We start from the raw sequence: 13,949 nt of genomic DNA on the forward strand, positions 1-13,949 counted from the left end.
ACGGGTCTTGATGAACAGACCCATGGGTCTGTTCATCAAAGATTTGATGAACAATTTTTGTTCATCAATTGATGAACAGACCCATCGTGGGTCTGTTCATCAATTGATGAACAAAAATGTTCATCAAAAGATGAACAGATCCATCGTGGGTCTGTTCATCATTTGATGAACAAATTTTTTGTTCATCAAATGATGAACAGACCCATCTGGGTCTGTTCATTTTCTTCAAATGAAGAAGATGAACAGACCCAGATGGGTCTGTTCATCGTCTTCCTCGTCAAACGAGGAGCGAATCCGCTCCTCGTTTTGGCGAGGAGCGGAGCTGCTGCTCCTCCTCGGAAAAGAGGAGCAGCAGCTCCCTTCTCCGGCGAGGAGGCTCCTCCTCCTCGCCGGAGCTCTAAAAAAAATTTGAATTTTTTTTGGAAAAAATCTAAAAAAGCCCCTAGATTAATTAGGGTTGAATTATGATTAGTTAATATTTAATTATAATTAATTAGAATAAATAATGATTAATTAGAACCTCACTCTCCATTTAAGTGCCACGTCAGCAGAGGGGTGTTTTTGTACCGGTTTTGCCAAGTTCAGGGTAAAAGTGATCCGGTTTTCCTACTTTGGACGTTTTTGATACTTTGTGCCAAGTTGAGGGGGTAAACAACTTTGTCAAAAGGTGTTTAATGTTGTGTGATGTCATATTTTCTTTTGCTTTTCCTCCAGCCCACTATTTCAATAACTGTACAAATAGAGAGCAGAGGTAATAGCAGATGAGTAGTAATGGAGGAAGATAAATTAGATATTGTGTTGGTTCCAATGGGTTTACTACTGATGGTTATTTACCACTGCTGGTTACTCTTCACTCTACTCAACTATCCCAAAACCACTGTCATTGGCCTCAACGCTGAGTCACGCCATCAATGGGTTCATGCCATCATGACTGTAACTTACTTTTCCTCTTACCTTTTTTCTATACATAAATTCTCAATTTGTCATATGTTATGCCATAGTGGTTGTGTTGTTATTATGATTACCACATTTGCTCTTCAAAGTTTCAAACTTTTGTCACTGAATTGCTAATACTGCTCTATTTTGGGTTGAGTTATGATTGTTAATATATGGGGTTTGAATTTTTTGTTTAGTTCTTTGAACTAATTGCTACAAGTCTTGCTCTTGTGCCTATGTTGAACCTATTTTTTCCTTTTCTGTTGTGAACTTTGGCTCAAATGGTATAAGTGCTATGCAGCAAACTGCTAGGTCGTGGGATCGAATCCTTCCACAAACGCCCTCTCCCCAATTATCAGAAAGAAAAAAAAAACTTTGCAGTTGATCTTTGGAAGTTTAGATTTCATATTTTGAAGATATATCTCTCAGCTTAATCATAAAATTTCGCTCGTTAGGCATCATTTATTTTGAAGCATATAGGATTGGTAAATCTTGTTAAACAAATGAAGGATTGGTAAAGATGTTTTGAACTTATAGGCCTTCATAACTTTGTATAGATATTGCTGGCTAGAATCAGCTCTTAATCTATCTAGCACATAAATAGAATGTGAAAACAGATTATTTTTTCAAGAATAGGGCGTAAAACTATAGTTTCGGGGGGTTTCAGAATGAAATGAGAAAGAGAAGTTCCCGTCCAACATATCTCATAATTGAAGCTAATGTTAAATTTGCACTATGGTTTATTAGTCTTAACTTTTCGCTCATGGGGAATTGGTAAAGATTAGAACTTGATTTTAGATCAATAACAAGATTTTCCATTGGATGTGTACTTGTCATTTTAGTTCATTTGAAGTCCTTTAACCTGTGTTAGCTCAATCTTGAGTTTATAGATTGATCAGCATCTAGATCATGCGCATCATATTTGATTTATTATGGAGTTTAGGTGGTTGATCTCATCTTTGGTAGATGAAGCCATTTCTTTTCTTCTAAAGTATGAGAGGCTAGTCGGTTATTCAGTGTTAGTACTAATGATCCACCTTGTTGCTTTCTTATATTACAGAACTTTCTCGGAAAAACCATCAAAAATAGTCTCAATAAGTTAGTGGCTTGCCTTCTTATAATGGCATTTATGCAGCCAAGATGATCTAGACTTTTCCATGTGAAATTCATTTTGCATCTTCATGGTTCTTTGAGAATAGCAAATACCACAATTCAATTGTTGAGAAGTGCTCATATCAAATATTATTTTATACGACTTGATGAACTTATGCTGAACTAATTGTGGTGGTCGGTTTGTATATCTTTAAAATTATCTTGAAGATGAACAAACAGTCACATGGATTGTCATTAAGATGCTTGGATGATGATCATGATGCTAGTATACATTGTAGATCATATTAATTGAATCACGTTTTTTTGTTTGTGCTCGTGTTTGATCTTTTACCATGTACACATTGTAATTCTCAGGATCCTCTGAAAAATGGAGTCTTAGCAGTTCAAACAATACGAAACAACATAATGGCATCGACCCTTTTAGCAACAACAGCAATCACTTTAAGTTCATTGATCAGCGTCTTCGTGAGCAGCACATCAAACTCCGGAAATACAGCATCTCAACTAGTTTACGGAAATAAAACCTCTATCGTTTCTTCAGTTAAGTACTTCACAATCCTGTTGTGCTTCCTTGTTGCCTTTCTTTGCAATGTGCAGTCAATTCGATACTATGCTCATGTTAGCTTCTTGGTTACATTGCCTACATCAATGGGCAAAAAAGAATGCATTGAGTATGTTGCAAGAAACTTGAATCGAGGGAGTTTTTTCTGGTCCCTCGGATTACGAGCTTTCTATGTGTCGTTCCCTTTGTTTTTATGGATATTTGGACCGATTCCGATGTTTGTGTGCTGCTTCATGATGTCGTTTCTTCTGTATTTCTTGGATACGACTAGTAGTTTTACGAGACATCTTCATACGCAGTCAATGAATGAGCCAATGAAAACGGACGATGTGGAGTCAGGTGTTGGATTGGTATGATCATGAGCCATGTTAGATAGATAATGCAATCTACTATATGTCCCTAAATGAGTAGAGCATGTAACATTAACAATTGCAGTGGCCTAATGTGTATGTGTGAACACAGACCGGGTTTTATGCTCATGAAACAGTAGCTTACGAAGTGAATGTTGGAAGGCATCCGCTGTTTTTTTTTATCAACATGATAACCTTTGTATTAACTCAAGAACAAAAGCAACATGATAAACCTTTGTTTGAATGCTTATATATTGTAGATATTGTGGAATTAAATATGTATTATGTCGACATCATATATATACTCAATTTAAAAACTTTAGCCGTATATAACTTTTTTCGTATATTCTTCTCGGCTGTCATCAATAGTAGCCATTCTAATTTCTATATCGCTTCATTTTTATTAAATATAGTAACTAGCTAATCTTTTTAATTTTTTATTTGATTAGTTAAAATTTTGTCGGCAATGCACAATATCAAATACAATTTGTTGCAAATTAAAAATCAAAAATGGATGAAGATCTTTCAATAATAAAGATGAATTCATTTATGAACTATCAATAGTCTTTTTTATATTTTATTTTATTGCATATTTTTATTTATGACAATTTTATTTGTCATTTTTTGTGAAAGATTTATTTGTTTTCTTTGTATGAAGAATTTTTTTTGTTAAAGGGGTTTCACATAGTGATTAAATTAGATATCATGACTATCTCTGATATTAAAAAATAGTTTGCGGGTGTGTAGAAGTTTTGATTGAAGACAATATTTTCTTAGTGAATCAGTTTGGTAATTTATTTTTTATTTTTATAAATAGATCTGCAAATCAGGTATAAAACATGTTAGTGCAAAATATATGTGTGAGCAGCGATCACGACACTATTGTTAATTAAAACATGAGATTACACTATTTATCATTAGTGCGAAGGTTATGAGTCGCCACTTGCTAAAATCGGGACATCTTTTTAAAATTTGCTCAATCCATCATGGAATACTAGTAACTGCACCAACCAAAGATTCAGGTCCGGTTATTAGTATTCCATAAATTGTGTGCAAACTTTAATGTTTTACTACTATCTTAATATATCCTACTTGTTCAATTAATTGCATCTTATATGAAAGTGATAAATCATATATACATAAACTTTTGTTGTGCCACAATATTACTAAGCATATATCTAGTCCTATTTTCTAAGATTGACTTTATAAAGGTTGATATCTTTTTGTTAATTTAACATTAAGCACGTCTATATAAGGATTGCTGTCACGATCCGATTCCATGGACCGTGACCAGCGCTAGAAAATGCGAATAATAGCTCAAAATCCAATAGCTATCGTAACCAATGTTGTTAAAACCGGACCAAACCGGCTGGCCGGACCGGGTTAACTGGGAACCGGCTCTCTGTCCGTAAAACTTGCAAATTGGCCCATAAACTTTTAAGATATGGCAATTAGTCCAATTTCTAGACTTATATTATAATTTCTTTGAATTTTTATGGGCTATTTACGCCTAATTGCGTTTTAACCTTCCAAGTTTGCAATTGTGCACAAATTACGTCTGCTTAGATTCCAGCAAGCAAATCGAAAGCTCGTCACCAGAACGGGTTTCTCTGAAAATCATCATCGGACGCTTAAGTTCCTTATCACTTTTTACCTGTCCAAAAAATAGGTGTCTACACCTAGTTATCACTCTTTTCTGACTTACATTCTCAGCAATTGAGTCGTGCAACACACGATTTAACGGTGGTTGACATAGGGACTCAAAGTGAATCTTCCTGATAATGTAGGAAAAAATTTTACACTTTTATAATGTAGGGACCCAAATTGGAAAAAAATATAATACAGGAACCCCAATATGCGTTTGGCCTTTTTTTTAAATAAATCTCTCTTAGTCTATTTCAATAAATTTGGAGAGCGCAAAAATCCGCACTCCAATAACTCAGAAATACTCATTCTCCAACTCCGCCGCTCGAATCGTTGTTGTTCCCCACTGTCGTTGCGTCTCGCCGCTCGAATTGTTGCTGTTCCCCACCGTCGCTGCGTCTCGCCGCTGCTGCTCTTTTTTCAGGTATGTATTTAATTATTTTTGCTTTAACGATGAACAATGCCGTAGTTTAAAATACGCTGTCATTTTCAATTTCATTAATTCTCGTAGATGCTATTATTGTTTGGATAACTGAACTTTATAGTCATCACCGTCGGTAACAACCAACCCTTCTCGGAATTACACGACTTCAAGAAAACTGAAATGTTGCATCAATAAGGGATTTGCTAAAACTTAATTGTTGGTTCTTGCTCAAATCCCCTATTTGTATTGGAAATAGGCGATTTGCCCGTTCTAATTCCCTCACCATATATTCATTTGCTATCTAACAATTGACAAATGTACAACATTGTTGTTCTGATTTGCTATGTTCTCATTTTCAGTATTTGCAATGGAGACGGTAAACTTTGTATTTCTGCCCTTGCCCCTGGACAGTGACAGATACTGTGCTAGAGAGTTTCGGTTAGATTTGAATAAACGGATTGGTGGATATAGGTCACTGATTGCAAAGCTGAATTCCACGGGTAAAGGTGTAGTTCAGAAAATCATCAAAATTCATGGTGTGAATTACATAATTCTGGATCGTAATCTTACAAAGCAACAAAAATGCCGCCGTGAAAGCCGGTTGAAGAAACAAGGCCAAAATACTCTAAAGCTGAAAATGCCAAATAAAATGGTCAAGCATACTGCTGCATGCAAATCATCTTCAGATGATGGAATATAATCTACGAAATACGCGGACGAAGCACCGGAGTACTACAACATCACCATTTTTGATTCGGGTCCAAAATCGGGGCGAAAAGTATCGTTTAAGTTTTTGATGTCGTCCCTCTAATTTATGGGCTTCCGGGTGTTCGATGGTGTGTCGTGGTCGCAGTGGGTTCATCTCAAAAACTGGAACGGTTCTCGCTTTCGCTACTGTCGTCATCCGAATTCCAATGTGCCCTGTATATTAGGGGTGAATTACATTGATCTCGATGGACTTGAAGGGACACAATCTTTGAGCTACTGAAGGCAACTTTTGAATAACTTTCAAAGCATTCGCATGTCACCTTTAAAAGGAAAGGACTCGCCAATATAGCTTGTATGTTCGCTGAGAGCTTGCGCTTCCGCTCAGTATTCAAGCTAACTAGAGGCGGAGCTAGGGGTGGCGAGCCCGTGCACCTAGCCCCCCGATAAAATCCAAAAAAGTTGGTGATAAATTTTATTTTTTGTACACTTTGGTTTAGAATTTTGCGGGTCTTAGTTGTTTATAGAAATAATGTAAAGAATTACATTACTAGGCTTTTTTCTTTGAAATGAGTAATGAGAAAATGAATTTTTCTCTTTATATTAATTTCACAGAGTATACATTTTTTATTTTTCTTTTGTTAGTTTTGAAAATAAACTTATAAAATGAATTAATTTTTTGTTCAAAATTTAAATTCAAAATAAGAATTAGAGTAAATTTGTTCTATTTAACTAATTTATTTATTTTATTTTTTTAATTTCTATTTATTTTATTTTATTCAATTTAAAATAAAACAAATTAGGCCTAATTACTTAAACAAAAACCCCACCTTGTAATATTCTTTCGTTTATACCATGATCTAGGAAAAAGTTCATTTGTACCCTTTTTTTGATTTTCGTTTTCAACTCTACCTTAAAGCACTAAATTGAACTGTTTTTATTTAGAAAAAAGCTTAAAATAATCCTTCATTTTTTTTAACTTATTTGTATTTTTTCAAATAGAAAAAAGATGATATAACCCTTCTATTTAATTATTTTTAATGTTTCATCCTTTAATTAATTAAATTGTCAAAAAATAAAATTTTGGGGTACAGTTGAAAACAAAAAATCAAAAAAAGGGTACAAATGAACTTTTTCCTAGGTCAGGGTATAAACGAAAAAATATTTTAAGGTGTGGTTTTTTTAAGTAATTAGGCCAACAAATTAAAGCAAACTAACATATTATATATTTGTCATTTTATTTTTTTGAAGAAAAATTATATAGTTTTAGTTATTTTATTAAAAAAAACAAAAATATTTATCAATTCAATTAAATTGGTTTGACTCCTAAGTAAAGAAGTTTCGACTTTTAAAAAATATATGGTATAAACACTAAATTTTTTTTGGCTTGTTGTGACAAATTATATTGTCATAATAAACAGGCTAATTGTGACAAAAAAATTATTTTGTTAAAATGAGAGTTAAATAAAATGATATTGTGATAAATATATATTGTGTCAAATATTTTTGTCATTATAAAAATTAATTAGGTTAACTTCTTATTTTATCAAGGCCTAATTATTTAAAAAAATCCCCACCTTATAACATTTATTCGTTTATACCCTGACCTAGGAAAAAGTTCATTTGTACCCTTTTTTTGATTTTTGATTTTCGTCTCTACCCTAAAGAGTTAATTTGACCTCTTTTAATTTGGAAAAATATTCAAAATGATCCTTTATATTTAGCTTATATTCTAATTAAACATTAATATTATTAATCATATATAATGTTTTCATCCTTTAATTAATTTAATTGTCAAAAATTTAAATTTTAGGGTAGAGATGAAAACAAAAATTAAAAAAGGGTACAAATGAACTTTTTCCTACATGAGGGTATAAACGAAAGAATGTTACAAGCTGGGTTTTTTTTTAAGTAATTAGGCTTTTATCAAAATACTCTTCATTCTTTAAAACAAAAATCAAGATAGGGAAATTTTTTTTTGCTGAATATTGACACCACACTACCGCATCAATTCCTTTGTTGTTCTCGTTGCTATGTTTGTTGCTGCCTATTTTTCCATGCATTGTTTTTTGACTTTAGAAAAAAAAAACTAATTTGATTAATATAGGATGAATTGCACTTTCAAATTGCTTCTTTTTTGGCCTAATGCTTTAAAACCCCCTGACCTTTTAGCCCCTTTTCAATCCTACCATGACGTTGAAAATTTGTCAATTTTACCCTATTTTGCATTTTCATGTTTCAATTGTACCCTGAAATATTAAACTAACGTCTTTTTCATTTGGAAAAAATTTAAAAACATTCTCCATATCTAGCATATATTAATGGCCTAATCACTCAAAAAGTCCTCACCTTTAATTTTTTTTTCAATTCCACCCCGACGTTGAAAATTTGTCAATTTTACCCACTTTTGAATTTTCCGTTTTCAATTGTACCCTAATTTTTTAATTTTTGTTAATTTTTTAACTTAAATGATGAAATCATTCAATTAACTAAGTTTAAACATGAAGTTAAATTCTTTTTTATTCAAAAAATACAAATAAGTCCTTTATTTTTAAAAACTAACTAAAACCCATAATCATATTAACACTAACTTAAATTCTTAATTAATTTAACTAAATTTAAATAAATTTTAAAAACGTACAATTAATATATGCTAGACATGGAGAATGTTTTAAACAAATTTCCAAACAAAAAAGACGTTAATTTAATTTTTCAGGGTACAATTGAAACACAAAAATGCAAAATAGAGTAAAATTGACAAATTTTCAACGTTAGGGTATAATTGAAAAGGGGCTAAAAGGTCGGGGTTTTTTTAAGACATTAGACCTATATTAATTGTACATTTTTAAAATTTATTTAAATTTAGTTAAATTAATTAAGAATTTAAATTAATGTTAATTTGATTATGTTTTTTAGTTAGTTTTTAAAAATAAAGGACTTATTTGTATTTTTTTGAATAGAAAAGAATTTAATTTCATCTTTAGACTTAGTTAATTGAATGATTGCATCGTTTAAATAAAAAAATTAACAAAAATATAAAAATTGGAGTACAATTGAAAACAAAAAATTCAAAAGTGGGTAAAATTGACAACTTTTCAACGTCGGGGTGGAATTGAAAAAAAGTTTAAAGGTGAGAGGTTTTTGAGTGATTAGGCCTTCTTTTTTCAATTGCTAATTTAAATTTTCAACTGATTCCTACAAACTCGATGTAGGGCTTTAAACTCGACGAATTACCTCCTTTTCTCGAGTTTTTCTTCTTTAAGGAAATGTGTTCAAAGACTATAAAAAGCTCTACAATTAAAAAGTTGTAGAGAGATATCATTTTGATAATATGTAAACTTGAAATATCTTACGGCTATTATATTAACAAAAATGAAAAAGTTGCAGAGTAATATCTTACGGCTATTATGTTAACAAAAATTAAAATCAAATTCTCAAATAAAACATATTGATTTTTATTATTTTGAAACATTCAACTAAAAGTGTTACAATGAAGCAAATATACAAACTAGAATTATCAACTTATCTAAAATTGAACTACAACAACGACAACAACAAAATTCATTAATACAATGATAATAGAATCGATAAACATAGCGGAAATGCTGCTGAAAACAGAGAAAAACATAGCGGAAATGCTGCTGAAAACAGAGAAAATTGGAGAGATTCTCCAAAAATAAACATAATAGGAAGAGGCAAAAATATAGCAGAGATTAGAAAATAGACAGCAGCAAGAAAGAAGGGAGTAAAAAAAAGGGAGAATTCAGCAGCTATAACAGTAACAGTTAAGACTCAGACAGACAAAAACAGAGAAAAAGCAGCAGAAAGCAATAAGCAACCAGCACAGGAGAAAACGGAGACAAAGGAGCACCAATTTGTATCCACCAAGCATCCAGCATAACAGTAAAAATTTAATAAGTATATCACCCAAAACACTTATTTCATTCACCTTTTTGTATTCACTAGCATTGGCATTATTCTACCATTATCATCAATTACTATACACATTCTTATTTGGTTATGCTATTTTTATTTATTTGTCCATAAATCATGTGACAACGTTAAGAATTTAAGCATAAAAGATGGCTCATTTACAGGGCATTAAAATCAAGTAAAGAATATACAAACATCAACACAAGACATAACCACCGACTGTCATCCGAAGCGAAGGGAATCACAAATTGATATTAATAGAAAACGAAATACTTACCTTATGTTAGTACCAACTACCAACAATGTTCTTGTTCAAGCAGTCTGACTTCGGTTCGATTGAATTGATAGAGCCTTTCTCAGCCTTAACTGATCTCCACACTCTTGAGCATCCAGTGATTATCACAAAGGAGAAGCAATGGCGCAGCAGCAACTATCAGACGAGCAGCTAAGACGGGACACAATAGAGACGACAGAGGCTACCGGAGAAGCAACAACGGCGGCCAATCCCTTCTCTAGAAAATAAGGACATCGGCGAAGGAAGGGTTAAGCCTGCGATATAATGATGCAATTATAACATACCAATACATTCTGGAAGATATAAAGATAAACAACTTCAAACTTGGACCACATTGCATCAAGTTTGAGACTTGGCAATGATGCCTAGTATAGGCATGACTGTCTCAAGAAAATGTATTGTTATGTTTTGAGCTAGATGTAGTATACATTAGCTGAACAGGCAATGGTTTTGGTGGGGAATAATACAAACATGAGGATTAGACAATATATTGTACTTCAAAATCCAACTGATATCAAGGAAAAGAAATAGAAAAATCATAAGCGCTAATAATTAGAAAGATGAACAGTTGATGATAACGAATGGGGTTAATTATTTTTTAGGTCATCGAACTACAGTGTTTTTACAAAATTGAATTCAAACAATCAAACAGAGAATTGAATTCAAACAATCAAACAGAGAATTTAACCAAAAAAGGAGTAACGTATAACTAATTCAAAAAGAAATAATTAAATCAAAGTTATAAAATAAAACATGAAGAACATACCTCGACGATCCAGACGCAGGCGACGATAGAGATGGTTGTCGAGTGGCAGTAGAGATGGGCAACGAGCGATGACGGAAAGGGGTGGTAAGCAGCGGCGGATGAACTATTAAAATTCATATATTTCCCTTTCTGAGGCACAGGCGATGGAGGCGGTCGATGGCAAAAACCGGTTACCTCTGAGAAGATATCCGATTTTTGTGAAAGAGGCTGATTTTGAGAAGTAATCGGCGGGCATGGTTTCCATGGAAAGCGAAGAACAACTGTTGTATTGAACACTCTCTCTCTACTTAATTCCTCTGTTTTGCTTGAGTTTATGAAAATTGAATCTCGACGACGAAACGGTGGAATTAGGAAAAAATGCGGTTAAAGACAACGGGGTTTTTGACGGATCCGTGCCTACGGGCTTTTAAAAATTCCATTTTAGTGCCTGTGTGGAAATTAATTCCACATTTGTACCTGGGACCACGTCATCCGCGATTTAATATCGCGGATTGCCATGTCATCCGCGATATTAAATCGCGGATGATGTTAATTACTCAATTTTGAGTAATTAACCTAATTAGATGCAATCCGCGATATAAAATCGCGGATTGCATCTCTCCCCAATGATTGGGGAGACAGATTACTGTCTCCCCAATCATTGGAGAGAGACAATGATTGGGTATTATTTACCCAATCATTTTATTTATATTTTTTTAAAAAAAATTACTATAAAATCACTAAAATTGTTTTAGTTAGCGTTTTTGAATAAATTCTGTATTTTAGATTTTTTGTTAAAATTCTAATAAAATATAAAAACCGTTTTTTAGTTAGCATTGTATATTATTTTTTCTGTTTTTACTAGTTTATACAAAAATTACAATTTGCATAAACAATATAAAATGATGAACGATATAATAATACGGAATAGTCGATAAAATAAAGTAGGATTACAAAATTTAAAGTGTCTACAAAAATAACAAAATCATAAATAATCTCGATATCTAGTGTTCTTCTCCAGTTGAGTCCTCATATCGTACCCCATATCTTGCCTGCGGCGCAGACTGCTCTCAGTAAGATCGCGATACTGTCTATCACCCGGTCTGTCACCTGGCGCGCCCTCGCTCTCGTGATCATCGTCTAGGGATAGCTCCTGATCATCTGCAGCCGGTGCAGTAGTCGGTGCCTCCTGTGACTGCGGAAGGAGGCTGAAGGACGGACCCGAAAACTGAATACTACCGGACTGTAACGCCTCGAAAGAGCCCCCCTCCCCGAGACCTGGACTGTTCAACCAAGCCTCTGATATCGAAAAAAACATCTGCGACGGATCCGCGACCGGGGTGGAAGGGGAGGGACGCGAATGTGACGCTGACGGTTGATCGAGCCAAGAAAACACGGGCCGGTAACCCTGATCAGAGGGGGTAGAAGGTTGACCATGCTGAGGTGCCTGAAATGGGGGTGGTGTAGCCTGTCGATACTGAGCCGGCTCTGTCAGATGAGTGGTATACGGCGTCTGTTCAGAGGAGTAAAAGAACGGCCCGGATGACGGTGGTACCGGAAACGATGAGGTCGGAGGGACCTGTAATAAAGAATAAAATTAAAAATATAAGAATCAACATTTATTAACTTGTATTTTAAAATAAAGTGAAACTGTTATGCAAAAAAACATAATAAAGTACGCAATACCTGTGAGTGCTGCTGAAACTGTGAACCGTCACCCTGAAACTGAGTAGGCCCGCAATAATTGGCATATCCGCCCGACGGCCGCCCTGGTATTCTACTCCAGCCGGAGAGCTTACCATACGACCATCGCACCATATCACAAACGATAGGTTTAAGGTCGCCATTGCTACAAATTTTATCAAAATAAATATACATACAACTTATTTTAGCATTTTTTCAAATTCATTAAATAAAGTCTAATTTTTTCAGCAATATTTTTTTTGTCATTTTTTCACAATTTATACTATTTTTTAAAAAATTAATATTTAACTAAATTACAATTTCCCAATAAACTAGAATAACACCTACATTTTTGCTAACAATCACTAATTGAAAAATATAACATATTAATAATTTATACTAACACCTCGTATTTTTAACAGGTACACATACTTAATAAATAATTAAAAACCTAACATTTAAGTTATATTAATCTATTTTTTTCTAATTTAATATAAAAATAAAAAATGAAAAGTAAATTTACCTCTTGTAGTCCTCCTCTAATAGTGCTAAAATAATAAAATTCGCTCCAAAATCGCTCTAAAACCGAACCGCAATAATAATAGTAAACGCTCCAAAACCGCTCTAAAAGCGCTCTAAAAACACTTGCTCTAAAAATTTTATGTTGAGAGTTTGAGGTGTGAGGAAAATGAGGAAAATGAGCCCCATTATATAGAATGCAATCCGCGATTTGATTTCGCGGATTGCATTCATTTTAAGACCGTTGGAAGCTGTGCTTCCAACGGTCAACAGATTCCCTGCCAATGGCAGGGAATCTGTAAATGCCATCCGCGGAATTAATTCGCGGATGGCATTTAAGTTATGTTAATTACTCAGAATTGAGTAATTAACATCATCCGCGATTTAATATCGCGGATTGCCATGTCATCCGCAATATTAAATCGCGGATGACGTGGACCCAGGCACAAATGTGGAATTAATTTCCACACAGGCACTAAAATGGAATTTTTAAAAGCCCGTAGGCACAGATCCGTCAAAAACCCAAGACAACGGCGGCGACGGCCATAGATACGTTTCGTGTGGTTTTAAAGATAATTTAGTCTTTTTGGGAATTAAAGAATTGGGTGGGAATTTTTTATTTTTTACCCCTATATTTTTGGACAAAAATTATGAATAGTGAGGAGGTTTAAAATTCAATGTTTTGAAAACCGGACCAGACCGGACGGTCGGACTAGTTTAACCAGGAACTTGATAGGTGTCCGGTCCGGTTATAAGGAAAAACCCTTCAGTTCAGAAATCGGTCAAAAACCGAGTCGAACCGGTAAAATCCGTTTTCTGATCAAAACCGGATGAATCCGGTTTTCGACATAATGAGTTAAAAATATCTTTTTTTAATACAAATTATTGTGGTCCCTATACATGTGTCAACTTCTTACACTACACTTATTTTTTCTCTTCTTTACACAATGTTCACTTTTTCTCTCTATTATACAACATCTTTTTCTCTTTTTTACACACAAAATATATTTTCTCTCTTAAAATACAACACATTTTCTCTT

At 33.7% G+C, this 13,949-nt stretch overlaps 1 protein-coding gene and 1 long non-coding RNA gene across 2 annotated transcripts; one reads left to right on the plus strand and one right to left on the minus strand.

Annotated features, from left to right (window-relative positions):
• The first annotated feature begins 468 nt into the window (after positions 1–468).
• LOC126686557 (uncharacterized) lies at positions 469–3,270 on the plus strand. The gene is made up of 2 exons (XM_050380673.2): positions 469–933; positions 2,404–3,270. Exons 1-2 carry the CDS (start codon positions 772–774, stop codon positions 2,965–2,967), a joined length of 726 nt encoding a protein of 241 aa, XP_050236630.1. The 5' UTR covers positions 469–771; the 3' UTR covers positions 2,968–3,270.
• A 5,895-nt stretch (positions 3,271–9,165) lies between these two features.
• Positions 9,166–11,247, minus strand: LOC126685974 (uncharacterized). The gene is made up of 2 exons (XR_007643765.2): positions 10,729–11,247; positions 9,166–10,216 (listed from the first exon to the last, which is right to left on the minus strand). It is a non-coding gene; the product is annotated as an uncharacterized LOC126685974 (long non-coding RNA).
• Positions 11,248–13,949: the final 2,702 nt, after the last annotated feature.

This window comes from Mercurialis annua, linkage group LG6 (genome assembly GCF_937616625.2).
Source record: "Mercurialis annua linkage group LG6, ddMerAnnu1.2, whole genome shotgun sequence".
Lineage (NCBI taxonomy): Eukaryota > Viridiplantae > Streptophyta > Magnoliopsida > Malpighiales > Euphorbiaceae > Mercurialis > Mercurialis annua.

Coding starts and splice junctions, on each gene's coding strand:
- LOC126686557 (XM_050380673.2), top strand. CDS start 772: ATGGAGGAAGATAAATTAGATATTGTGTTGGTTCCAATGGGTTTACTA. Junction 934..2,403: donor GGGTTCATGCCATCATGACT/GTAACTTACTTT, acceptor TGTAATTCTCAG/GATCCTCTGAAAAATGGAGT.